At 45.7% G+C, this 27,736-nt stretch overlaps 2 protein-coding genes across 9 annotated transcripts; one reads left to right on the plus strand and one right to left on the minus strand.

Moving 5' to 3' along the window:
* Positions 1 to 1,558: 1,558 nt before the first annotated feature.
* ZDHHC4 (zDHHC palmitoyltransferase 4) lies at positions 1,559 to 7,700 on the plus strand. Of its 3 annotated transcripts, none has more exons than XM_075565688.1 (7): positions 1,559 to 1,852; positions 2,133 to 2,259; positions 2,540 to 2,601; positions 3,301 to 3,479; positions 3,921 to 4,046; positions 4,790 to 5,034; positions 5,870 to 7,700. In XM_075565688.1, exons 2-7 carry the CDS (start codon positions 2,140 to 2,142, stop codon positions 6,125 to 6,127), a joined length of 990 nt encoding a protein of 329 aa, XP_075421803.1. In that variant the 5' UTR covers positions 1,559 to 1,852; positions 2,133 to 2,139; the 3' UTR covers positions 6,128 to 7,700. The 3 variants fall into 3 exon arrangements, with proteins under 3 accessions (XP_075421803.1, XP_075421804.1, XP_075421805.1); XM_075565689.1 differs by having other exon boundaries at positions 1,559 to 1,841; XM_075565690.1 differs by lacking the exon at positions 1,559 to 1,852 and having other exon boundaries at positions 2,465 to 2,601.
* E4F1 (E4F transcription factor 1) lies at positions 7,022 to 26,264 on the minus strand. 6 transcript variants are annotated; one of them, XM_075565684.1, is made up of 15 exons: positions 26,062 to 26,185; positions 25,144 to 25,180; positions 23,612 to 23,757; positions 23,036 to 23,109; positions 17,250 to 17,458; positions 17,047 to 17,167; positions 16,251 to 16,403; positions 15,126 to 15,310; positions 14,712 to 14,894; positions 14,422 to 14,527; positions 12,785 to 13,002; positions 11,480 to 11,678; positions 10,327 to 10,487; positions 9,817 to 9,882; positions 7,022 to 8,952 (listed from the first exon to the last, which is right to left on the minus strand). In XM_075565684.1, the coding sequence occupies exons 3-15, from the start codon at positions 23,755 to 23,757 to the stop codon at positions 8,608 to 8,610; spliced, it is 2,166 nt and encodes a 721-aa protein (XP_075421799.1). In that variant the 5' UTR covers positions 25,144 to 25,180; positions 26,062 to 26,185; the 3' UTR covers positions 7,022 to 8,607. The 6 variants fall into 6 exon arrangements, with proteins under 6 accessions (XP_075421799.1, XP_075421797.1, XP_075421796.1 ...); XM_075565682.1 differs by lacking the exon at positions 25,144 to 25,180 and having other exon boundaries at positions 23,032 to 23,125; positions 26,062 to 26,262; XM_075565681.1 differs by lacking the exon at positions 25,144 to 25,180 and having other exon boundaries at positions 23,032 to 23,128; positions 26,062 to 26,262.
* Positions 26,265 to 27,736: the final 1,472 nt, after the last annotated feature.

Here is a 27,736-nt window from a genome sequence, read left to right on the forward strand (position 1 = left end):
TGGCCCACCCCTGGTGTAAGCTCTTCATGCCAGTGCTATGAGCTGCCACCCAGCTGAGTCAGTTTTGTCTGATCCTAATACCCACAGATATATTACCTCTTGCAGGTGAAACCTCCATTGCTTACCTGCCCTGGAGCAAACCCCACAGATACAGCCTGTGCGAGCAGACAGAATAGTACAGGAGCTGCAGAGCATTTGTATCAGTTACACGCAGGTGGCAAAGTGCAGGGAGTTTCTATAGCAAAGGGTCTGGTTGCCCTGTAACCTAATCAGCCATTCATTAGGTAGGTATCTGTTTGATACCATGCTGACAGGGCCTGTACAGGGGTCCCCACTGCAAGAGGAGGGGGCGCAGACCCCTCAAGAAGGTAAAAGGAGATCACGTTTCCCCAGGATGAGCTGCTGCAGACTTTAAAGAAATGTTGATGTGTGCACATGGAAATGTTTAGAAACCTGTCCCATAGAGCTTGCAATCTAATTTTTGTTATGCCCAGAGCTAGGGCATCCAGGTGTCCAGTATTGAACCAGACTGTCCTGTATTTGGACACACTGTCCAGTAAAAGATTAGAGGTAATACTGGACATGTATGTTTATACCGATATTACCTCTCTGGACATAGTGACCTGACCGGCTTGGGGGGGCCGCAGGATTTCCCAGAGCAAGACGAAAGCAGGGCTGTTACTAGGAGGCGGGGCAGCTTCCTCCATCCTGATTGCCTGCTACTGGATAATAAAGCCAGTCAGGAGGAGGTGTAAGGAGCCCTGGGGGTGGGACCAAGGAGAGGAGCAAACAGCATGGAGCAGAGAGAAATGAGGGGGGGGGGTTGAGTTTTCGTGTCCGTGAAATCACCATTGTGTCCTGTATTTTTGGAGAAGCCATCTGGCAACCCTACCCGGTGCCCAAGGAGTCACAAAAACCCTGACGGTGGGATTCGTTCCATCATCAACATCAAATGCCACAGCGTTATTATTATTTAGTCAAATATGTCCTATGCTCTGCACTTGATTCTATCTCTTTGTCTGGCCCGTCCGAGGTATTTGCTGGTAATATTGACATTAAGCAGGGAATAATAAAAATGGCTGATTTCCTTTTGATTAAATAACGGTTCTGCTGCGTTGTATCATTTCTAAGGAGAAGTTAACCCCTTCAGTGCCCGAGGCGAAAGCAATGACTTGCAAGAGAAAACATCAAAAGTAACATGAAAAAAAGGCAGAGTTAAATGCTTATTCTGTGTGTGGGGAGGGAGAGAGGGAGAGAGAGAGAGATTATTAGTGAAAGATGGCAGGCCTGCTTTTACAATTTATTTCCATTTTAATTTTAAATCATGTTTTTATCTAGTATCTTCAAATCTCCCTTTTTTGGCCTTTATGGAAGAGGACATTCACAACTATATACTGCATGCTTGTACAGTGAACAATTGTGTCTGGAAGGAATGATACTAACTTCTATTCTCCCCTTAATGTTATATAAGCCTTTTTTTTGTATCTGGTCTCGATAGAGATTCCTGGACAGTATCGAAGTTTCTGTGCTCTACTCGTCTGGAGTAGGTCACAGGAAGTCGGACATCTTACTGCTCTCACCACATTGTGGTCAAAATATAAAGGAAGTCGGTGTAGCTGCTGCAAAGTGTTCCTGTGTGTCGTATGATCCATGACTCTGCATGTCTATTCTTTTATATATACGAACATATTAGTCATGCTTCAGTCACCAAAGCTGTTCCTACGGACATGTGTCAAATTTCCGGGTGTACCAAGATGGCAACGCCCAGGCTTGTGTGTTGTGCAGTGACAGAATTATGGTCCCTGCTTGGGTTACGTTGAGAAGATCGGTCTCTTAAGGAGGTCTCTAAAAAGTGTGTGAATGCGCGATTAATTACTTCCGGGATTTTCTTTTTATGGCTAAGCAATTTAATATTTTAAAGAATTCCTAATATTCAAATTTGAAAGCAGCACAGCAGTTTTCATGATATCTGTATGTATGTATGTATGTATGTACATCTTTATCCCGTGACATTATCAGGCTGCATTGTACGACTGGGCATCTCTACCCTCTTAAAACACAATGTAAATACCTCTATAGTGAGTGACACTAAAATACTGACTTTTCACTAATAAGTTCCTATTTTCTTCTAGTCTCAGAATGGATTTTCTCTGGCTTTTCACCATGTATGTGGTTTTCCTCCTCGTTTGTGTTTCTGTATTCTGCTTGTTGTCTGGACGATCCATGAGTAACTCAAACAGAATATCCAACTATGCAGAGGTGAGAGTTATACTCCGTCCTTTGGAGTCTCATAAATCCCCACTTTGTTTGATCTGGCTATGGGATCATCAGTATTACTTAGAGCAGTGAAATTCCTATGTCTTCCCCACATTAATAATTTGTCTATAAGGGTCCTAATAAATTCCCACCCCTTCTAATCATAGAAAACAAATGCCATCTTTGCAATGTCTTTTTGTAATTTCAGGAGCTCTGTCCAGAACATGTTATTCTTTGTGTTGCCTGCTACAGTTTTGCTAAGTGAACATACTTCCTTTTGCAGATGGTTTCCCATGTGCTGCCCGCATGGCTGCAAAGATACTACCACAGGGCCTTGCAAACAAGGTGTGTATGATGTTGCCATTTGCAGACCAATCCTGTGGCATAACCATACACACTACACTTATTATAACATACTGTAAACTCTTTGGGGCAGGGATTCCTTTTCCTATTTGATGTCTGAAGCGCTTATTCCCATTGTGTTATAATATGATGTCTTGTGTATTACTGCTGTGAAGCGCTATGTACCTGGATGGCACTATAGAAATAAATATTGTGTCTATATATATCTATCATCCACATGTCCCTCATCACATGGGATGCTTCAATGTAAAAACAGAGTAGTAGTTTGTTTAACCCCTTTATTGCCTGGGGGTCTCTGGAGGATTTACATCACTGAGATCTCTGAGCTTTCTCACCTTATGACGTTCTTTTGGCATTAATACAAACAGTGGCTTGCTTGCTGCAGGATATTGTACTTTCAATATATAAATAATGTCATGTAGCAGTGGAAACATTTTAACTACAAGTGATGCAAATACATTTAAGTTAAAATTTATCTTTTATAATACCTGCCATAAGAACAATTCAAAACTCACTTTCCCCCACATAACTCACCCCAACATACTGTTTTAAAACCTGTCCCTTATCTCTGATGAAGGCATTTTGTAGACACCTTGCATGTGTGACAATTAGCCCAGCAATTGCCCCCCATTTTAGTCCTATATAATCCCTGTTACACTATTGCTCTTTGCTTCCCCACAGAAGCAGGGCTTTTGTGATCCTGCACTTGATCCTGGATGCGCTGGTTTTCGCAGAATACTCTTGGGAGGTCTTTGGCTATTGCTGGGAGTTGGAATTAAAGTGGCTATATATTTTCCTGCCATATGCATTGATAACCATAAACCTTTACTACTTCTACTTGTGCTGTGTAACAGACCCAGGTAAGAGAGACACCGTTCCCTTGTGCAACAGCGGTATGTGGAACCAATGTTAAGAGTATCAAACATGAAAAATATATATAGGACAGTTTGTGTGGTATGCTACCATGCCTGAAATATATATTGCAAACTGCTCCTATGTGATAAATTACATTACATATTATATGCATGTATCCACATAGGGTATCTATGAACCTATTCCTTGCTCTTGAATCAACATCTTAGCTGTCTGTAGTATGTGCAACACATTGCAAAGCTGTGGCAGCTTTAGCCACTTAGTTATGTTTTTTTTTTTAATAGTATTGTGCAGAAGGGCAACTTTTTGGGAATATTATAAGGGTATACCTTCTCGTTATAGGGGAGCATTCTATTGCTTTAATTTTTCCAAATTATTTTTAAGAACTGTGCCCTAAATAAATCCATTTTTGGATCCTCCTGTTCTAGGGACGCTGACCAGGCAGAACGAAGTATCCTACATGCAGGTGTATGACTATGACGACATCATGTTCCACCGGGACAGGAGGTGCCCCACCTGTCAGCTGTTGAAGCCAGCCCGATCCAAACACTGCAGTGAGTAGCTTTTTATCGGCAGTTGCTAAGGGGAGCCAAGCCAATAATCTTTCTTTAGATCAGGATTAAGAATGCAATGAAAAGTTTTCAGCGAATAAGTAAAATCCCCCCCGACTAGAAAAATTCAAGGCTCCTACTTACTGACCTGGGTCTTTTTTGTAGTTGGATTTTTCTGTCCTTCTCTTCCTGAACTGGAATCTCTCTCTCGATTTTGGACCCGTCTTCCTGTTATGCCCTCTTCCTGTTAGATCTTGGCCCACTCAGTAAGGCTGGGGCCATAGAAGGGGAAGCAGGGCTGGACCGCGCTGACGCTCGCCTGCTGAAATCTGTGCGATTTCATGCCCATGCAGGCGAGCCAGCGGGCGCGATCGGAGGCGGGGGGAGACTGAGGGAGGCGGGGCAGTGACGTCACTGGGCCAATCACCCGCGACGCACTGACGTTATGTCGCCGTGACGTTGGCGCTGTTCCACGCTGATTGGATGTTTTCAGCCAACAGCGCTCTGAAAAACAGCTTGGCTGTTGGCTGAAAAATCTAGCGCCTCAGCACGCCTGCGGACGCTCGCGTGAGCCCCCTCTCAAGGCATCCTCATTGAGGATGCAGGGGCTCAACGCGGAGCGTCCGCACGGCTCAGCGCAGCCTGTCCTTCTACGGACTCGGCCTAAGACGGCATCCCCTTTTGTGTCTGCTACATCGTGCACAGGTGTAAGTTCTTATGCGGTTCTGCTGTACTGGTTTTCGCAGGTGTGTGCAAAGGTTGTGTGCAGCGATTCGACCATCACTGCGTCTGGGTGAATAACTGTGTCGGAGCCTTTAACATCAGATACTTCCTATTCTACCTGCTCAGTCTGACTCTTGCAGCAGTTTCCGTGGCTGGGGTCATTACTGCCTTCCTCCTGCAAGTGGTGTTGCTCTCACACATGATGACTGCAGCTTATATCGATGTTGAGGGCCATGAGCATCTTATGAGCATAGCTTTCATTATTCAGGTATGTGTGGGTCTATGAGAAAAACAAAACCGGCTGTCAGCTCTAGGAACAGCGCTGCACAGAAGGTATTTAGTGATAAGTTTCGTCACGATAAATGAGTTGTAGGCACTAATGAAAAGAGGTAATAGGGAGCGAATCAGCCGACAACGGACTAAAAAAGTTTCTGAAGTGTAAAAGCTGCTAAATTTAAGCATATGAATCCCAACACACGGTAGACAGGTAAGGCGTGGAGTACGCTGTTACTCACGATACGTCGCCATGTCCCTTCTCCTCTTGGCCACGCAGGAACAGTGTAGATCCTGTGTCTCTGTCGGGGTCTGTATCCAATGCAAACAGTAACAGTGCAAAAAAGGGGGATCGTGTAACGTCTAAATCGGTAGACTGAGAACTCACCGGCCAAAATGGTATAAAATAAACAACTTTATTAAGCTACATAAAAAATGTGTTACATCCACATGTGAAAAAAGCTCCTCCTCCCCCCACGTGTTTCACGTCACTGGCGCTTTCTTTCTTGAGAAAGCGCCAGTGACGGCGTGGGAGAAGGAGCTTTTTTCACATGTGGACGCAACACATTTTTTATGTAGCTTAATAAAGTTGTTTTTATTTTATACCATTTTGGCCGGTGAGTTCTCAGTCTTTCTACGGATTTAGACGTCACACCGATCCCCCTTTTTTTGCAATGTGGGGGTCTATTCAGTGAAATATAAAAGTTACAAAGAGACTATTAGCCACGGGGTGGCATATGGGAACTCCAGCTATTTCCCATCTCTGTATTAGGGTGTGATAACACCAAGGATTGGAGTTGTCACTAATGAGGATCATTCTATTTCTCTAGCATCTGTTCCTGACCTTCCCTCGCATGGTCTTCACGCTGGGTTTCCTTCTCATCTTGGTACTACTGTTGGGAGGATACAGCTGCTTTGTGCTGCACCTGTGTCTCACTAACCAAACCACCAATGAGTGGTGCAAAGCAAGGAGTCACAGCTCAGGCACAGGCCTGCTGTCCAAATCCGCAAAGGGTTATTCCAGAGGAAGAGTGGAAAACATGCGAGAAATATTCCAACCCCACACTTATTACAAGAAGGATAGATGAGAGAAGAGTCTGATTCCTGCTGTACTTATTCATCAAGGTCTTTATCTACAACCAATTGTGACGTGGCTAAGACAGAAAAGGTTGTGCCAGTGTCACCTAAGTCATAATTAGGAATTCCAACTAGCAATGTGAACTATTAACCCTTTTATACAGTGAAATATAGCAAGAAAATTAAGAATTGTATGGTAGAAAGGGGAGCCTGTTCCTGCACTGTGGCCTATGCAGATCAGCAACAGTGCAAGACATGGGGACCAGATTACATGCTGTTGTAAACCTGGTAAGCACGATCTATTAAAAGGCCAGTTATGGGTTTCAGAATTGTATAAAATATTTGATAGATATGGCTGTTTTTTCCCTTAAAGTGAGACTTGCCTTCTCTTTCGAGCTGGCCATGTCTACTTGTGTATAGTAGTAAGTAGAGATATTATACACATTGTGGTATAATTTATCCTCCTTGTGCAGCAGCATATTAATACAGAATGTTACAATGATCTGATTAAATGGAAGCCTCTCTCTGTACAGCAGCAAATGAAAGGATGAACTTAATAGACTTGTCTAGTTCCCCAAGGACAATTACTACGACTGTCAGTAGAACTTGTGGCATTCTGCATCATCTTTGATTGGTATTAATCGTTTGAGGAGCACAATTTTTGTGCAAGTGGCATTGGGCAAATGCAGGAGATATAGCGGTGATAGAAAAGTTACCATCACAAAGCTCACCGAGACATCTGCTTGTCTAACAGTATTTAGGGAACATGCCACAGAAAGTTAATGCTCCTCTCCCACAAGTGCTCTTAACAGTTTGTCTACTTAAACCCCCTGGAAATAAAAAGGTAGTTAAACAAGAATCTGCATCAAAACATCTCAAGTGATTAAATCCAAATGAAGCATCAACAAAATACTATAGTATTTAATAAACCAGGGTAAAAAAAAAATACACAAAGTCACCCTGAAAGTCAAGTTGTGACTACATAGCACGGCTAGCCAAATCTCTCTTAAAACAGGTGTTAATGTTGGGAAGGGGAACGGATGTCAGTCTCTCTCGCAGGTTTGGGTTCCCACATGATACATGCACGCAGCCCAGTTATAGAACGTTGCATAGGTATATAGGCCGAGATTCAATAAGCCGCAATGCGGGGGGTCTCACCCAGATCTGGCTTCTACTGTCATTCAGTTATCGTAGACTCGGGTGCGATCACCGCATTGCAGCTAAATGAATCCTGGGCTTTATGTATCCCTCACTTCTCCATCGTTACAGACACCGCAGCCGTACGATCTATAGCAGTTTGTCATTGGGCGGTCCGAGTCTCAACGGAAACTGTTCATATCGGGAGGGTCAAAAAGCAGTTGCCGAGTCAGGCTGCATAGATTCCTTTTTTCCCCCCTTCCATCCAGAAACAACTTGATGGATCCAGAGTCCTCTTAAATGTGCTGTGTTATTCGGATAGCCCGTGGCTTTCTTACACTTCTGCGGTGCTGTGCAGAAATTAGGCATTTTTGGAAACTATAAAAAAGGTGATTACCAATCACTTCCTATGGAACAATTGCAGTCATTTGATGGTAAAGCTCAGAACACCTTGATTTAAAAAAAAAAAAAAAAAAAAAAAAATGTGTTAACCAAAACATTTCCTCCTTGGGTGCCATACCCACAATGCATAGCGGTTAGCTGGGTTTCATTTACAGGTTCAGATTTCTCAATGTGAGAAGGATTTGGGTGCAGGAGCAGTCATTAGTACAAAGACAATGTACATATCCAACCTCTGTGCATGACAGGCAGGAAACACCATCAGCAAAGCGCAGGTCACGAGAGGCGTAAAGCAGCAGTGTCACTCACCCGGACACATGCAGAAGAGGCAATGCAAAACCTCAGCATTTACTAGAGGTTTCTTACAGCCCCTTTACTCTGGCTGCAGAGGCTCTTCTATAAATATCCAGGTGAAGTGGAGATAGAAACTTGCCCCAACACAGCCTGTGATTTTCCTCTTCTAACTCCCAGTGGGCGGATTGTACCAGGCATTACATTTAGTGCTACTTTCTCAGCCCCTTATCCGAGAGGGGCAGTGTAGGCAGTGCCACTTCAGTGTAACACCGGACAGGACTGGAAATCCTGGGCACGGCGTTCAGAATAAGCAGCATATTATTCTTTGTTGCCTTAGTAACCACACGTAACTTGAGTGTGCATTTTTATTGGTTCCCTTGTAACAGATAACAGACCAGGGTTCATGGGCTTGGCAGGACCAGCACTTCTCTGCAGGAGGCGGCATAAGCACAGAAACACGGCACAACCGGTTCAGTTTATTCCAAGTGTCCCATTCAAGCAGAAGGGGATAGTTTAACCCTTGAGGACTCGCCCCACTCACGGGTTGCTTCTTTTAGTGTGTGCAAGCATGAGGTCCTTTACATTATTGCTGGTGAAGGAGAGATGTCTGGCCCCAGCACCCTTGCTCTCTGCAGCATAGAACAGATGAATGCCGTGCTCATTACACAATAATGGTCTGGACCTCCACATCTCCTTCATGCGATGTAATCACAAACTCCCCAGCGTGCTCCTCCATCTCTACATCCTCTGCCCCAGCAGCATCCTTTCCTTCCGTGGGGGTTTTCTTTGCTAGCAACGCACCTTCCTCCATGGCAGATGCCAGTGTCATAGCAACCTGCTCAGTCAGGGCCTCCGGTGTCGCTATGGTGATTGTGTCGGCGGCAGTGACATCCGCCATGCTGGGCAGATTGCTCTGGTCCAAAGTCACGTTGCGGACGATGATCTGTTGCCCTGGGCTGGCTTTGCTGACGATCTGCTGAACCACTTTCAAGATGTGGCTGTCCATCTGCGGGAAGAGAAGGGGTAGATCAGGAACCTGTTCACAAGCACAATCACGGAAATACAATACATAGGGCATGGGTGGCCAACTCCAGCCCTCAAACGCTACCAACAGGTCAGGTTTTCAGGATATCCCAGCTTCAGCACTAATGGCTCATTCAGTTCTTGCTTCAGCACAGGTGGCTCAGACTTCGACAGCCACCTGTGCTGAAGCAGGGATATCTTGAAAACCTTACCTGTTGGTAGCCCTTGAGGACTGGAGTTGCCCACCCCTGGCATAGAGGCTGGTCTTCGATGCATGATGGTCAACCCTGCTTCACTGGCACTGCAGGGGCTACACCAGCTGCAGATTCCATTACATGCAAACCGGAAATGGAGGTTATGTTGATGTAAATACTCTGCAGTATCCTCTTTAAAAGGCAAAGAATCTCCAAACCAGCTTTGTTTCTGAAGTAAAGTTGGGTCTGCAGTTTGTATATTTATGTAAAAGGAATAACATTTTTCTGCTAAAGTGGATAATTCCATAATCAAACTCCTCCAGGTTAGCTTGGGCAAGTCTCCCTGTAAAACCATTATAGTGTACGCTTCCTGGGATAGTATAACTAGTTTTCTGAATTATACAGGTCTAATCATCAGATATATTACATTTGTTCAGTGCTGTACTACGACTGCAGTGATGTCCTCACAGGACTCCTAACACTTATTCGCATAAAGATTGTAATGGGATAGATATTTACAGAACACAAAATGAAACTCTCCATTGTTTCTGGCAACAAAACCCAACACCTTGGCTGCCGCCGCTGCCTCCTCCTCCTCACAGCCCTTACCCCCTCCCATCTCCTGCTGCCAAAACAAGTACCTAGGCACTCACCTCGGGCGTCCTCGTGCCCTGAATAAGCTCAGCAGCTTCGCTGGTTTCAGAGTCTTCAGCAGCAGCCTGGATACATTTAGAGGCAATTAGCACACACAAGGACTAATTAAAGCGGTAAGACCCCTAGATACCTGCTCTCTCTAATCTGGTACAAGCTGCTCTGGTGCACAACTGGGAACATTTTCAATACAGTACTCATTGAATACTGTTAATGATAGAGTACTTAAGTGCTATTTCATCATCTCCATCTAAACAGTGAATAAAGAAAACAAAGAACAAACACTGCTCTTTGGTTGCCATGTTGGAAGATTTGAAAGGGATGTTGACCCACATCTGTAACCCCTTTGCTGGCAGGGGTGTCAGGAAGGCATTGCCTGGCACCTCTGCCAGTGAAGGGGCTGATGTTTAATGCTCTGCTCCACCCAACAAACTGCAAAACAGGGACACCTCCCACTTCACTGCTATCAGAAGCTCCAGGCAAGAGGAGTTACTCGGACCTCTGCAGGTTACCTCTATAATGTATTCCTGAGTTTCTGCAACCACTGAAGAAAACTCTACTAGCACCGTGTGGGGTTCCTCAGAGATCAGAGCCGCAGTCACTGTATCTGCATGAGCTTCGTCTTCAACATCCTCTGTGTCCCCAGCTGTGTTCTGTGACAGCACGCAGCCACCTAACAAGGGACCAGAAAAGAATTCACATTTATTTCTCGATACTCTAATGATGTCCTCTCTGAGGTCAACATTGAGCTTGGTACAGTAATTCGTAAAGCAGAAAAAACGTGAGATCTTATGTTTTTTTAAATAAATTTGTTCTATAGTATTACACAAGTGACATTTTTTGTTTTTATTCAACTCTTACTGCCATTTTTAATGCGTTTTAAAGCAGGTTTTAGCCCACCTCCTAAGCAGTGCAAGAGCTTTACAACACATTCCTGTTTGTGATTATTTGTTGCCAATGTTCCCAGCAGTTTGTGCTGCAAATTGTAACAATAAATAAGGTTATCGTAGTAATATCAGGATACATTGTAGTTGCCGAGTTACACGGACTGAAGCAGCCATTACGTTAGGCACACAATCAGGATTTTTACAGATTTAAAACAGGAGCACTAAACGATTGCCAGCTTAGGTAACAATGTAGAAATATACAATTTTCACATGCTTTACATATACAAATAAGATAAAAGGAAAAAAAAAGTTGGAAAGTAGCATTGCTGCTTTACAAGTCTTCTACGTCTGTATTATGCGTGGGAGATGGGGGAGGGGGGTAACGTCAGAACAATATGGCTGCCAGTTTCCACACTGGAAAGAGTGGATTTGACTCCATGCATATAAAATAAGTGCTATTAAGAATTTTTAAATAAACCTGCTAAATTATATTTAGACTTCTGTATCTCATTTCCATTTTTGGGGGGTGGGGGAGAGAGAAATACACCTTTATTGTAGCAATCCAAGGGCCACTTTTTTAAAGCTTTTGAAGCAGGGGTCCTTGGAGCTGAACAACGGTAATATCAACTCTGGGGACCCCCTGGTTACCCTCCCGTAGCTGCTGCCGGTTACTTCCTGGTTCCTCAGGTACGTTCTGTATTTGCACTTGTCCTTGCTATTCTGCCTTATTACAGCTGGGCATCCTAAAGAGTTTAAGCAGGGGATGTCTATTACTCACCTTTGGTTCTTAAGTGCCGATTCAGCGTGCCATGCTCCGCAAACCCTCTGCCGCATTTGTAGCACTTGAAGGGCTTCTCGCCCGTGTGATGTCGGACATGCCGAACCAGGGATCCCTTCTCCCGGAAGCTGTGGGAGCAGAACTGGCAGGCGTAGGGCTTTTCCGCCAGGTGGGTGCGGTAATGAACCTGCTGTGCATTCTGTAGCAAGGAGAGAAGGAGCTGTTCAATAAGGAGCACTGCCCCCTCCAAAAAGATGCTGTGCAATACGGTATACATCAACCCCATTATAAATCCTTGTTCCCCCCCCAGAAATTCAACACTGAACCTTGCCATGTCTGCCCTGTTTTCATAGACAACCAGAGCCGGTAACCCACATCCATACCCCCAGGAAAGTACATTATTATTATTAAAGCTCTGATTCTCTCTATTAATGTTAAAGCAGCTGCTACATGCATTTTTGGTGAAACCATTAAACATGCTCAAAGCAAATACACATACAGGCGATGGTTTCATAAAGGAAAACTCCTGGCGACCGTGTTTTTTCCGTTGCTTTAAATAGGTTTGAAGCAGGGGATGCTTCATTCTTCCCCTAATTATACAGGTAAATAAGAATTTTAACTCAGGTTATGTTAGGACCGGCTAACGGTCATGCCTTGGAGTGGCAGCAGGCTTAAGACGCTTTGGCCAAAGGGTTGAACTAAATTACCCGTTTTCAAGAGAATATATAGGTATTGCATTGTGTATTTTTGTCACATTGGAAGTAGCTTTGGCCATCTGTGTTTGTTTTTTGTTGTATACATTTAGCCACGTCCACTAGCACTCCTTTTGACACAAACACACACACACACACACACACACACACACACACTCTCTGCTTCCAGAGATAGTTACCTCTGTAGGTGCTGCGAGTATCTCTGTTCAGTTTAAAGCTCCCGTGTCACGTGGGTAAATAGGAAGTAACAAGTGATTATGTCACGGCTTCCTATTGACCCGTGGGACTTTTAAACAGCCATATTGATCTCCCAGCTAGGGCTCCCACTATGGAAGTATCTCTGGAAGCCGGGGGTCCCAGGAGCAGAAATCAACACTGTCAGCTACGGAGACTCCCTGTTTAAAACCTATTATATATTAATTAAAACCACGTGTTGCCAGGAGTGCTGCTTTAAAGGCGTACAGTTAAAAAAAAAAAATCCACAGGCAGAAATCTGCTCCTTGGTGGTATATTTGTAACATTTCTCTCGGGATCGTGGCTTTGCAGAGCACCGGATCAGACAGGGAGGTCTGGCACTTGTCTATCCTCTGACCTTGGTTTTGTATCTTTTCCCACACTTGGGGCAGGGATAAGGCCTATCCTCTGAGTGCACTCGCATGTGGCCCTTCACGTGTGCTATGGTCTTGTATAGCTTCCCACACTCTCCGCACTTGTAGCGCCTTTCGTTGAAGTGCGTCTCCTGGTGCTTCCTGAGCAGGTGAGCCTTCAGGAACTGTCTGCCACACTCCTCACAGCTGTACAGTTTGCAGCCTGCGAATACCAAAAGCATGCGAGTAATAAGCCAGGTGCATCATAACTCAAGCAGTGCACTGCAGCCCCATCACACAGCAAAGAAGTTAAAGCAGCAAGCCCCCTACCAAACCCCCCCCGCTCTCTCCCTTTTTCCAGGAACGGACCCATAGACTGAACTGTATTATTTTCACCCCCCTTGCCGGTACAAGTACCAATCCGACTTCCTAGTTTCGCGCTGGGAATTAAATCTCCTGCGACGCGTGGGCTAATAAGAACCCGCAATGTCATCTGTGGAATGGGAGATTCCAATCATTTCCCCTGGCCGGGCCTCACCCATCTGCTGAAAGACCCCTAGAGGCCTGAAACCTCTCTCTGCATGCTCCTTATTAAGGAGCACAAGGACTGCAAATCTTTGGATGTGGAATATTTATCCGGCAATCGTCACACAGCGAGTCTATACGGGAGCACAGCCGCCTTTCTGTACTTCTCTGCAGTGTGACCACATTGGGGAGGAGTGTCAAAAAGATTCTCAATGCACTAACTGTTCTCCAAACCATTTGTAGTTTTTCTATATAAAACTCCACATTGCAGAGCCAGTAAAACCAGCCTCACATTGATGACCCCCAAAAGATAGAAACTGCTGTCTGCGAGTAGGGTTACTGGCTCTGCACTTCCTTAACCCAGGCTGTGCTGAAAAGCTGTGTAATGCAGCAGGTATACGCTTATAGGGATCCATGTTTAATTGAACATGAAGCAAATGGTGGCACGGTGTGCTCATTTGCTTGTCATTTCCCAGAATCCCTGGCTGCAGTAGAAGGACTGTATGCTAAGAGATAATGATGAAAGCAGAGTTGCAGACCTGTGAATGTGCTCACAAGTGATAGTTTTATTTGCTATTCTTTCATAGAGCTTCAGTGTACATTACACCTGGAATAGAATGAGGTGCAGGGAGACACACTGCCTGGCCATAGTTAGAAGTGCATGAGCCAGTGACAACAACTACGATACTGCCCTCCACCAGTCACAAGGAAGGATGTTACCAGAATACAATAAATAAGACACAAGAATCAGGATTTACCCCCCACACTTTTGATTTGGGTGGTATGAGGGGCAGACCTGACTGTAGGTGCCTCCCATCACGGTTATTACAGAGAATTATAAACAGAATGGGCCCAAGGAGTCGCCAGTCACTACACTGGGATGTCTGACTGCTGAGATACTGACGACCCCCTCCCCCCCATGGAGGGAAGTAAAGCATCTCTGGAAGCAGGTGGTCCACAGAGCTGAAATTAACACAGTTCAGCTCTGGAGACCCCCTGCTTCAATCCTGCAATAAAAAAAAAAAAAAATATTAAGTGAACCCCGTATTGCTGCTTTAAGTACCCTGTTAAAGAAGTGTCGCAGAAGCAGATAAACACTGGGCATTACACACATTACCTTCGTGCCCTTTGATGTGTATTTTTAGGGCGTTGCCACTTCTGTAAACTTCATTACACTGCGGACAGTTGAAATTCTGCTGGCCGTTGTCTATTTTCCCATCTGTCTATTGGAAAGAGGGAAGTAGAATTCAACTGGGTTTCTCCAATCTAACAGGTCTCATCTAACACGTGATATTTACAATTTTCTCCCAGATTTTCATTCATGGCTCCTCGAACCAATTACAATGCCTCACTGCCCTGCATTTCTCCCGACATGTCTTGTCAGTGGCTCTCTCGGTGCACACATACCGTTTCCTGGTCACTAGCACTCTGCAGTTCTTCAAACTCCACTTCCCCATTGTGAATCTCCTCGCCCTCCAGATCCTGCATGGTGACGGTCTCAATCACAATACCAGAGTTGCTCATAGCGTGGTGCATGAGGCTGTCGCTGCTCAGCTCCCCGTCTCCTGCGCACTGCTCCGTGCCCGAGGTCTGAGGTACAAGACAAGAGAATCTGTAGCAAGTAACAAGGGGAGAGTGGAAATCCTGCATTGTGCACAAAACAAACGTGTGGATGCCGTTCCTACAAGACTGCAGTATCTGAGTGGTAATTTAGATTTATGGTGATTGCATCAGTTCTGGAAAAGGGATGTTACAGTGTGCGGTGAATGTAGATTAGAGACCACAAGTCTGTTCTTCACAGGTATGGCCTGCTCTACTAACCTCTTCAGAAGGGGATCTGGGTTGGATCGCAAGCTCTTGAACCTGGACATGGACTTCATGCAGGATATTCCCCTTGGTGTCCATTACCAAGCGGATCACAGGGGAAACATCCAGGGCATCACTCACTAGTTCAGAGGTGACATCAGGCAACTTGCTGTATGGGTCTTCAGTGGAAATTAGTTCTTCTGAATAAGGATTGCAACAGAAGTCAACAATCAGCTCTTGTCTTTGAATGACAGTGTATGATTGTATTCATGTATGTATCCCACAGTGTACTCAGCACTTTACAAAAAAAGACCATATAGTACAGGGAATTATAATGCAATAAGTGCAACAAAAAAGATCAGACAATAGGAAAGGAAACCCCTGCCCCGGAGAGCTTACAATCCAAGTGGTATGGTGGGAGACTTACTCCCTCACCTGCTGTCTCAGTGCAGTAGATGGCAGCGCTTGGCCGCAATGGTTGTTAGGAGAGACTGTGGGTGTGAGACAGTGGCCATGAGTCCGGGTCATTGGGATGCTTCATTTAAGAGGTGAGTTTTAAAGTTTGTCTTAAAGGTGGGGAGAGAATGTGCTCATTGTATACCGAGTGTGAGGGAGTCCTACAGGTAAGGGGCAGTGTGGGAAAAGTGTTTAAGACGAGAGAGCAGTAGAGGTGAAAGGGGTTGAGAGGAGACAGTTATGGGCAAAGCGCAGGAGCCGAAAAGGGGCATAACTTCCATTTAAAATCAGCACATCAGAGAAATAGGAAAATCATATACACCCTAATCTATATTTGACACCCATGCAATGGTACTAAAAAAAGTTGGTCACTTAATAAATAGGATTTACTTTTAATAACCCCCAATGTGCCCTGACTGTTCTGTTTGTTAAGTGAAGTAACAGGATCCCGTTACAACACATTTTCTACCTTTGAAGACCCCTAGTGTGCCACGGCTTCTTCACTTCTTGTACTATTGGTGGTTCTGCGAGTACGCAGGACTACTTTCGTTGCGCACCTGTGGCACCTACACCTTATACCGTGAGAGCACCTTCACTTGGACTGTTTGTTAATACTACATAATTTCATTCATTTCCACGTGTGGTGCTAATTCTCATTGGGTTTCTGAATTCCTCGTTACAAACCTGCGGAGTACTCTTCCCGACTGACCACGATGTCGCTGCCCATACTGAAGCGGAGTTTGTCTGTGCAGGGAGTGAGCGACTTCAGATGCCGCGTCAGAGCACCCGACTCACGGAAACTCTTTCCACATTTCGAGCATATGTACGGGCGCTCATCTAATCCAGGAGAGAGAACAAACAGGAGTGATTCTGGTCGAAGACGCCACTAATATTTGTTCTAGATAGAACTTCTCGTGACTCCTTCCTCCGATTCCCTACCTTACCAAGCTGAAGTACTTTCTAACCATCCTTTGCTTATGCTGCCAGCATTGATCTTGATCATACCCTACATCAGGGATGGCCAATACCAGTCCCAAGGGCCACCAACAAGTCAGGTTTTCAGTCTTTGACTGAGCCACCTGTGCTGAAGCAGGGAAATCCTGAAGATCTGACCTGTTTGTGGTCATTGAGGACTGGAGTTGGCGACGCCTGCTCTAAACTATACTCCGACATGTTGGCTGGTAGTTTTTGGATGACAACCACAGGTTTGACGACTAATGATTACGTACGGGATGGAAATAGAACTGAAAAGGGTAGTATCGCAGTGCTAAATGTTAGATCATTTTGCTTTCCCGTAACTAGACATTCACCTTTCAGTACAGTATTAACCTCTGGGTTTAAAAAGAAGTTAGCATTACAGGGGGGAGGGGGGAAACAAAAACAAAGTAATGAGTTTTCTTTCAACTTCCAGTCTCCTCTCCTCCTACAGTAACAAATCAGCGTATTAGACTCCTAGAGACGAGTACATCGTGTCACCTACCTGTGTGCCTCCTGTTGTGTCTGATTAGGGACCCTTTTGTTCTGAATGCATTCCCACACAGCTTGCACTCAAAGTCCTTCCTGGTGCTGTGCGTAATCATGTGCGCTTTCAAAATGTTTGCCTAGGATGGAAAGGTGACAAGGTCAACAGATGAAGGGCAGTCAGGAGGCCCACTGGCAGGGGGGCAGCCTAACATAACATACCGTTTTAAATGTCTTTTGGCACAGCTGGCAAACCCAGCGTCCTTCCTGGTTGATAACCAGCTTCGCCTGAGCAATGTCAGAAGCATCATCTTCACCCAGATCGTCCTGGCTCTCTTGCCACTCGACCTCCAGTTCCTCCACCTCCCCGTTTTGGCTGCCCAGCACATGATCTTCACTGTCGAGAATGTCCTTGATCTCCTCAGACACCGCTAAGGACACGCAGAAAGGGTTCCATTACATGTACACGTCCTACAGGACAGCACAAGTACTTTATGTACTTCCTTTGCAGCCCACACAGCACTAGCCGACTCATCTGTCTCTATAAAGCACGTTTCTACTAACTGCCAACACGCCAAATATTTTCATTTTGCTACCGAACATGTCAATGGTACTTTCAGTTCCCAGGGTAAGGCCTTTCAGCCCATTCACAGGCGTCTTAACATATTCCAATTAGTTTTGGGGCCAGTTGAACGAAGTTAGCAAACGGCTGTGGTCTGCACATTTTATGACATCCTGGCCCCTGAAATTAACACACACTTCACAAACTGCTGAAAAAAAAAGCTGTGTGTGCTGTGCACGCGCATAGTAAGTGAAACTTCTTTGACTTTTGTCACAGAAATTGTATTTGTGTTGGTGTTGGTGATGTTTTAATTAAAAATCAAAATACAATCTCAATGACAAAACGCAAATAAATTTGACTTAGAATGCGCGTGCTCGGCACACATCCCCTGTATTAGCTATTTGCACTAAGTGTGAATTCCGCGTGTGACAGTGTGCGTGTGACTGAGAGTGTGCGTGTGACTGAGAGTGTGCGTGTGGCTGAGAGTGTGCGTGTGACTGAGAGTGTGCGTGTGACTGAGAGTGTGCGTGTGACTGAGAGTGTGCGTGTGACTGAGAGTGTGCGTGTGACTGAGAGTGTGCGTGTGACTGAGAGTGTGCGTGTGACTGAGAGTGTGCGTGTGACTGAGAGTGTGCGTGTGACTGAGAGTGTGCGTGTGACTGAGAGTGTGCGTGTGACTGAGAGTGTGCGTGTGACTGAGAGTGTGCGTGTGACTGAGAGTGTGCGTGTGACTGAGAGTGTGCGTGTGACTGAGAGTGTGCGTGTGACTGAGAGTGTGCGTGTGACTGAGCGTGTGCGTGTGACTGAGCGTGTGCTTGTGACTGAGCGTGTGCGTGTGACTGAGCATGTGCGTTTGACTGTGCGTGTGACTGAGTGTGCGTCTGACTGTGAGTGTGACTGAGTGTGCGTGTGACTGAGTGTGACTGTGAGTGTACGTGTGACTGTGAGTGTGCGTGTGACTGAGTGTGTGTGACTGAGTGTGCGTGTGACTGTGTGTGGGGGTCTGGGGGGGTCAGTGTGTGGGGGTCTGGGGGGGTCAGTCAGAGTGTGTGGGGCTCTGGGGGGGTCAGTGTGTGTGGGGGTCTGGGGGGGTCAGGCAGTGTGAATTCCGAGTGTGACAGTGTGCGTGTGACTGAGAGTGTGCGCGTGACTGAGAGTGTGCGCGTGACTGAGAGTGCGCGTGACTGAGAGTGTGCGCGTGACTGAGAGTGTGCGCGTGACTGAGAGTGTGCGCGTGACTGAGAGTGTGCGCGTGACTGAGAGTGTGCGCGTGACTGAGCGTGTGCGTTTGACTGTGCGTGTGACTATGTGTGTGCGTGTGACTGCGTGTGCGTCTGACTGTGAGTGTGACTGAGTGTGCGTCTGACTGAGTGTGCGTGTGACTGAGTGTGACTGAGTGTACGTGTGACTGAGTGTGCGTGTGAGTGTGACTGAGTGTGCGTGTGACTGTGAGTGTGTGTGGGGGTCTGGGGGGGTCAGTGTGTGAGGGTCTGGGGGGGTCAGTCAGTGTGTGTGGGGGTCTGGGGGGGTCAGGCAGTGTGTGTGGGGGTCTGGGGGGGTCAGGCAGTGTGTGTGGGGGTCTGGGGGGGTCAGGCAGTGTGTGTGGGGGTCTGTCAGTGTGTGGGGGTCTGGGGGGTTCAGTCAGTGTGTGTGGGGGTCTGGGGGGTTCAGTCAGTGTGTGTGGGGGTCTGGGGGGGTCAGTCAGTGTGTGTGGGGGTCTGGGGTGGTCAGTCAGTGTGTGTGGGGGTCTGGGGGGGTCAGTCAGTGTGTGTGGGGGTCTGGGGGGGTCAGTCAGTGTGTGTGGGGGTCTGGGGGGGTCAGTCAGTGTGTGTGGGGGTCTGGGGCGTTCAGTCAGTGTGTGTGGGGGTCTGGGGCGTTCAGTCAGTGTGTGTGGGTCTCTGGGGGCTCAGTCAGTGTGTGTGGGGGTCTGGGGTGGTCAGTCAGTGTGTTTGGGGGCCTGGGGGGGTCAGTCAGTGTGTGTGGGGGTCTGGGGGGGTCAGTCAGTGTGTGTGGGGGTATGGGGGGGTCAGTCAGTGTGTGTGGGTCTCTGGGGGGTCAGTCAGTGTTGTGTGGGGGTCTGGGGTGGTCAGTCAGTATGTGTGGGGGTCTGGGGGGGTCAGTCAGTGTGTGTGGGGGTCTGGGGTGGTCAGTCAGTATGTGTGGGGGTCTGGGGGGGTCAGTCAGTGTGTGTGGGGGTCTGGGGGGGTCAGTCAGTGTGTGTGGGGGTCTGGGGGGGGTCTGTCAGTGTGTGGGGGGGTCAGTCAGTGTGTGGGGGGGTCAGTCAGTGTGTGGGGGGGTCAGTCAGTGTGTGGGGGGGTCCGTCAGTGTGTGGGGGGTCCGGGGGGGTCCATCAGTGTGTGGGGGGTCCGGGGGGGAGTCCGCGCGGGTTGCGCCCGGGTTTTTGTACCACCGCTTCCTGGGGGGCCCGCAAACGCCCGCGTCACTGGAGAGCTGAATGGCGCCGCTGCCAGCCGCTTCTGCGCATGCGCGGCATGGCAGCGGTAGTGGAAGTTAGGCGGGCCCATGTGTGGGCTGGGAGGGAGGTCCCATCGGGTAAGGAAAGGGTGGGTGGGGGGCTGTCCCGGTCGGGCGGTCTCTGCTGTCCCGAGCAGCAGACGGGGACACATGTCAACAGCCGTGGCAGCGGGCGGGGAACGGCGCCGCTGCCAACCGCTTCTGCGCATGCGTGGCTTTCCTCCAGTCCCCATCATTACTGAGCATGCGCGGCTTGGCAGCGGATGTGCGGGGGGAATGGCGGCGTTAGGAGCGGCGCCGGCGGCTATCGCCGCCGCCGCATGTTATCAGCCATGTGGGGGGAGCGGGGGCCATTAGGAGCGGCGCCGGCGGCTATCGCCGCCGCATCTGATTTGTGGAGCGGGTGTGATGTCAGTGTTGGGGTCGGGCTGAGCCAGAACTCAGCCCGGCCTCAACTGCCAGCACTGACGTCACATCCGTTTCATTTCTGTCTCCACAATCCATTTTTGCCCCAGTTCGAATGAGGTGCCACTAAGGAAGTTTCACTTCAAAAAACAAAGGCCCTGATTACCTTGGTAACCAGAGGTACACAATGTATTAACCCCGACAGCCCTGAATTTGTTACAAAGTGCCTTTAAGGAAGGATTACAAAATAAAAACCCTTATGCAGACCTGGCACCACATATAAGAAAACCAAATTATTTTTTTTATAACAAAAATGGTGCTATTTTCTGCATCAGTTCTGCAGACAAACTTTAATGCAAAAGCCCCTACGTTTTTACAATAAGATTGGCATTAGTTGCATAAACAAATCATGCACAATAAGTCTAACAATTGAACATGGGAAGGTAACCTGGATGGTTTAGATGGCTCTAAATATGACTGCATGTAATCAGAGACCTTCAATTTGACAGCATGGTGCCATAACCAGCTCTTGCCTGTATTGCTTTGCAATGCATAGTAGGGTTCAGACACACACTTCCATCTGTACTTTCAATCAAAGATGTAATCTCTGCAATAACACCGACTGCACTAACCAGACATCTGTATATTATACCTCAATATTGTCTTTTGGGTTCCACACACATGGACTGAGGTTTAAAAATGCAGAAAGAGGAGCTGGAACCCAAAAGACCCTATTGAGGCTATAATATACATATGTCTGGTAACTGCAATCAGTATTATTGCAGAGATTACATCTGTGATGAAAGTACTACACTTAGAATCCTTTCTGCGCCGTTTCTTTTATATATCGAATTGGAGTGGTCATCACACGAAACAGCAGCAGTGACACGGTTTCAATTTAAAGAGAAAGTGACTGTTTTATCCATCAATAATATTACTCTTGGGAATTTATAACAGCCTTAGGCCGCGCCCATGGTTACCGTGACCGTCCTTTCAAAATGCAGTGCCTCTACCAGGCTGTCCTTAGAGCGCGCAACGAGAAGTGCTGGCGCGCGATGCGTGAGAAAACAAATAAATTTGTCTGTCGCGCAACAGTCGGGTAACGCGTGCGGTTTGCCCAATGAGGGCGAACCAGCTACGTTATGTCACAGCCAAGCCCCCGACACGCCCCCTCATCACATCCAACTACAGGGCACAAATCGCTCCAGCTAGAAGCGCGTGTGAAGCTCCGCGCACGATCGCGCGCACCCTCCCACCATGGACGCAGCCTTAGTCTATACACAGACTCCTCCTCCCCTGAAGCGTGGCTACACGTGAAACGATCGTCGGGAATAGACGTCACTAGCTGACGTCATCAGAAGTGGCGACATCCTGTAATCCTACACACCGCAAGCATGAGGCTTGTATCCCTCACGGAGTCTTTGCTTTGACTCTGATCTTGATCCGCCGTGATCAAGCTGCACCTTTACTGTATCTTTGCATTGCATATATTCTCCTGCTCAAGGCGTTTTACCATTAGCGCTTGAAATAACACTGACATTTATGCTGTTCCCGCGGCATTCATTTACAGATGCACTACATTGCCATAATTGTTGCAGGGATCACTATTTGTGATAAAATAGATTTTGCCTTAATAAGCCTTGTTTTGACTCTGATCTTGATCCGGCGTGATCAAGCTGCACCCTCAATGTAATTTTGGTAGTGCATATTCTCGCCCGCTCCTCAGGGCGTTCTATTACTATTAATAACGCTTGTGATAAACGCCGGTATTAATGTTGTTCCTGAGGCATGAATTCACAGACAAATCACATTGCTGATATTGTTGCAGGGACTATTATCTGTGATAAAACCAAATAGTAACAAGCCTGAACTGACACAATCTGATATTTATCAGCCTACTATACCTACATTTCTTTATAGGATTACATTACTGCCTCAGTTGAACATTAGAGTCTAACTGAATCGGATGTTAAACAGACAGCAGAGCTCAAATCTATATAGATAGTTCTCTGAGATACAACTGACTGTATGAGCCACTTCTGTATGTTTTTTTTTTTAATGGTTTGAATGATATATGTGTGTTTTTAATGAGTATTTAAACTAATAAAACTTTATTATTTTTGGGCTTATCGGTACATGTAGGGCTATTATTTCCCTATACAGGTAATCTTCCTGTAGGATTACTGCTATCCAGTTCATTTGTTTCCGGCATTGAGTGCTATACAAAATTGGGACCCTTTTTGATCCTCCTAGGATCACACTGTTATGAATATTATTCTGTCCCTTATAAGCACCTGCATATTCTTTGATGTTTATTCTGATGTATATTAACGGATGAGCGGTCTCATCCCCTTTAAAGGTTCTATACAATCAGTCAACTATTTAATATTGGTATATTCTATTTGTATATAACAATTCATGTCTTTGCCATATGTCCTCTTGGTGATATTAATTATTGAGTACACATACATATATTTTGATTCAACACATTTCTATATACTACAGGTTTGTAAACAGACAACACACTGCTAATACAGAGCCCAAAAAAAGTCACTACCGTACCTACATCTGGGGCACTGCTGATGTCTTCTGATAAGGATGAAGCTTCCACAATGACATGGGCAACAGCTACAGAATCTTCTACAGAAGGAACCACCTGCTGTTACAGACATTCTTAATGCCAGCGGCAGAAGAAATATACCCCAATATGTACTACGCAATTCTGCATGATCACTATTCTCGCTGTGAGGTTTCAGCATCACACACCATCCCAGATCCAAACATTCTCACATAACCCTCAAAGTTTTAAATATCTTTCGAGCAGTAATTATCATCATTTTGCAATGATACACTATTAAATAAAACCCAAAATCTGACCTCTCCATTTGAGTTAAGAACTTAAATATTTCATTGTTTTGCTCTTTTCTCCGTTCTTTTTTAAATCTGTTTTGCATTTCTGACACGACATAGTCCGGTTCTAAATCTCTGAGTGGAGAGATTCAAGTCACCCATGTCACAACATACATACAATAAAAGGTCATAGTACAATAAATTACCGATTATGCTACAAACAGCACCTCATTCTGTTACATCCCAAAGTTGTGTCACAATCCCTTTGTAAGTGACACACCCGCTCATTTACCTCCTGACTGTGCACAGTCGCTGCAGCTGATGAGAAGCTGGGATCCTGGGCTCTCTGGCAGACTTTTTGTATCTTGTGGTGGACAAACTCTTCCAAGCTCGTGAATTCCGCCTGACACCGACCACACTTGTGCACATCGTCTTCATCTATAACACAGGTATATAATAATTATTTCCCCGTTTTTATATGGGACGCTGTATACAAAATTCATTATTTTTCTTATTAAGGTTTTGGGGGGGGTGATACAGAACACAGCATGTTGCTGGTGTAGAAGACACAGAAGCAATGTTTTGCAGGCTCCTCTAACAGCAAAGTGTTAAGGCTCAGACGGTGGGGGCAATTGGATGTGTAAGATCAAATTCCAAAGGAAGGGAGAAGCAAGAAGTGAAATCCCAGATATTAACAAAGGGAAGCATAGCTGCTCTGCAAAGCAGACAATGCATTTAGGTTCGGGTGTCTGGAAGTTAGACCTTAAAGACAAACTGACTCAGCGTTTGAATGCAGCTGTAAGCCCTGATTGAATACAAGTGATTAGTTTACATTGTTCATCCCTTTATTATTATTTTTTCAAACCTTGGACCTGGCTGTGACTTCAAATGAAAATAATTAGGCTGCTGATTGCCCTTATCTCCTGTCTATGCTTTGCATCAGGCTACTTGACAATACAGTCCCAGCACTGCTGTCCTGAGCTAGCACAAATTCAAGATGACAAGTGTCGGGAAAGTCGGTGTTGACCACATGAAATAATCAGATAAGATCCATATGACAGAGCTATTTTTCCCTTGCACTTTTAGAAATATGTGCTACAAGACTGAGCCTCATGTGCTGAAGCAGGGATATCCTGAAAACATGACATGTTGATTGCCCTTGAGGACTGGGGTTGCCCACCCCTGCGCTACACTCAGTTCGACAGCTGTTGAAAGATATTGTGAGTTTTATTCTGCATGTAATTTAGGGTTGAAACCACATAATGGAATTTGAAGAACAGTATAGGGAGAAAATATACAGCCAAATGGTTTAAAAATGCACGTACTATAATAAAAACCAGAGCGACAGCATCACTGAAAACCTAAGCGCCGTAGGATCTATTTCTCCATCTCTTGCAGCTCAGAGAACTGATATCACGTGCATTCAATGTCAAATGGGGATATGGAGTTAAAAAAATGGTGTCATTTGCACCCGCATCAATTTGCGAGCAGCGACATATGTATGAATTGTGCTAATTTGTACATTTAATGCAGATTTCCTTTCAGCAGAGGGTAACGCCACCTAAACCTGGCGCAGAAAGGGAAAAACAGCCCAAGTTATACGCGCACCTTTTCATACATCTGGTAATATTGCTTTCACTCTCTTCCCCCAACTCCTCCTATAACCCCACCCAAAAAAAAAAAAAAAAATCATTCATGGGCAAGTGGAGTCATTTGGACCAGAAAATGAAGGACAACGCTGATACATGGACTTAAAAGTCTATAGGAGTCATGCTCCAGTGTGCAGCCCTTAACCCCCCAACCTCCCCCAAAAAAACAACTTACACCAACAAACTTTAACTTCTGGTAAACATTGTGAGATCTAGACAGAAAGGAAATTAAACAAGATATCATTGCGGCTTTACTACCATATTCCCACTTAAGATGTTATAATGGAATAAAATATTTGAACTAAATCTGATTAAAAAAAGGGGGGGGCAGACAGCAACAGTAAGTTGTAGAAAGGTATGTACATACAAATACAGGTATGTGTAATATATAATTATATGTAAAACATGTACACATAATGTACATACAGACACACACGTACATAAATACACTAATATATAAATATACAGCTCAACCCCCTTATAACGCTGTGCTTGGGGTCCAAAGAATCACATCGCGTTATAAGCGGATCGCGTTAGAAATAATGTACAATTGTGTGCATTGTACAATAAAGTATTTAAGATATCAATAATTGTGTTGTAAAGTATTTGTAAATACGAACATTGGGAGCCACGCTTGCATCGTGTTATAAGCGGATTCGCATTGTAACGGATCGCGTTATAACGGGGTTGAGCTGTGTATAAATATATATATATATATATATATATATATATATATATATATACACACACACATTAAGTATGTGTAAATATTTTACATATAAATATATATTACACAAATGCGTGTGTATATATGTGTATATATATGTGTATATATATATATATATATATTGTGGGTATGTGCATATACATAAAAAATATCAAATACAAATTACGTATGTGGTATATAGATGTGAGGGAGTGAGAGTGTGTGTGTGTGTATACACATACAAACAAACAAATACACACAAACACACAAACACACACACACACACACTATCCCAATATGACAGCTGCCTCACCCCGGGTACAGCTCTCTCTCCCCCCCGCCCCTCTCTCCGGGAGTCCCCGCAGCTCTGCCCCGCCTCTCCGTTACCTTCCTCACTGAAGCGGGCGGTACCGGTGAGGGGGGCCCCGGGCAAGCCCACGCTGAGTTGTCCGCTGTGAGCTGCACCCGGCGCCGCTCCTCCTGCAGTAAGATCCGGCTCCGTGCTCATCCCCGCCGGCCGGGGGCTCTTCCTCTGTCGCAACGAGCGAGCGCACAACGGCAGCGAGACAACGAAAATGGCGGATTTACGACCGTGTCGTCATAACAACAGGGCTCGACGGAGGGCGCGTAGAGGGTAAACGAGTGGTGACGTACTGAACGTGAGCGTGCGGCGGCCATGTTTGATAAGGGCAGACATACAATGCACTCCTGAAAAGAGGGATTTAACCTGGGTATCGGAAATATATATATGTTTTTGTTCTCTGTCGTTCTCGTTCTCTCTCCCTCTCGCTCGATTAGTTTACATACAGCAAATGAATCTTCGGTGTCAAAGAAAATATTGTAGTCCAAAGAACACTAATATTTTGGTCCTTCTATATACACATAGGAACGTCATGTAAATTATAGGGTGGTCAGGTGACTTCTCCAAAAATACTAGACACAATGATGAAAGGTGCGACCGAGGGGCACACACACACCTCTGCCCCATGCTGTTTCCTCCTCCATTTGGTCCCACCCTAAGGCTCCTGACACCTCAAAGGGAGGGTGCATACTCCCCAAAAATATACAGAAAAAGGAAAATAGGACAGGCAAATATGCAAAAAGTTGAAATTCATTGACTCAATGTTTCAGACCTTTCTCAAGAGCAAATAAATAAGTGACAAGCAAACCCAGATATATTTATACAGGCATAACCCTCATTAACGTACGCAATGGGTCCGGAGCATGTATGTAAACCGAAAATGTACTTAAAGTGAAGCTCTGCCTTTTTCCCACTTATCGATGCTTCAGTACTGGTAGGGAGCCGGTATTGCTGTTCAGGGCGTGCTGACAGGCGCTTGCGCAAGCTGGCGTTTGCCTTTTGGGCGAGGAGAATCAGCGCGTCACTACTATGGCGGTCTGTAGGGCTCAATAAGTGTCCGTACTCACGAGACGAGCGTACGGACACGGGTGTGGTGCTATTTAAAATATATCCTTACTTGCAGATGTACTTAAAGTGAGTGTACTTAAACCGGGTTATGTCTGTACAAGGTATATTGAGAAAAGTTCTAGTGGGGACAAAAATGTTGAGCTAATAAATCTCACTATTTTGAACTTAGAGTGTATATATATATATATATATATCGCGCTGTGTGGGGTGTCTGCGGAGGAGTGACCGTGTACTACGCCCTTTATAGGATCATCTTGAGGTAACCACATTTTGCCATTTTTATATTGGATTGGCTGGAGTGCTGGATTTTAGCTAACTATTGGAGTGGCTTGTATTGAATGGGTTGTTTATATGTTTATGCGGACTGCATTATCGCACCACGCGTGCGCACTGCGGTTACCTGGGTTACCAGGATGCTACAGACGCTCATAGCGGAAGTAATGCTTAGACAGCACAGGACATCCTCCAAGATGGCAGCTCCGTTTGTACACAGTCTTCTTGGATTTTCGCGGCTCCCCAGCACTGGGTAATTATGCACAGGTGATTTTACACACTTAGTGAATGTACTGTATATATATCCTTGTTTGTCATTTTGTTATTGCACCCCCCTTGAGAAAGGTCCTGTTCTGGGAC

The sequence above is a fragment of the Ascaphus truei genome, chromosome 11 (genome assembly GCF_040206685.1).
Source record: "Ascaphus truei isolate aAscTru1 chromosome 11, aAscTru1.hap1, whole genome shotgun sequence".
NCBI lineage: Eukaryota > Metazoa > Chordata > Amphibia > Anura > Ascaphidae > Ascaphus > Ascaphus truei.

Bases quoted from the DNA above. Each gene is read 5' to 3' on its own strand.
- ZDHHC4 (XM_075565688.1), top strand. From the start codon at position 2,140: ATGGATTTTCTCTGGCTTTTCACCATGTATGTGGTTTTCCTCCTCGTT. The intron at 2,602-3,300 runs GTGTGTATGATG...GCTTCCCCACAG, and splicing joins CACAGGGCCTTGCAAACAAG to AAGCAGGGCTTTTGTGATCC. The intron at 5,035-5,869 runs GTATGTGTGGGT...CTATTTCTCTAG, and splicing joins GCATAGCTTTCATTATTCAG to CATCTGTTCCTGACCTTCCC.
- E4F1 (XM_075565681.1), bottom strand. From the start codon at position 26,182: ATGAGCACGGAGCCGGATCTTACTGCAGGAGGAGCGGCGCCGGGTGCA. The intron at 13,003-14,421 runs GTAATGTGTGTA...TGGTATTCGCAG, and splicing joins ACACATCAAAGGGCACGAAG to GCTGCAAACTGTACAGCTGT. The intron at 11,679-12,784 runs GTCAGAGGATAG...TCCTTGCTACAG, and splicing joins GGAAAAGATACAAAACCAAG to AATGCACAGCAGGTTCATTA.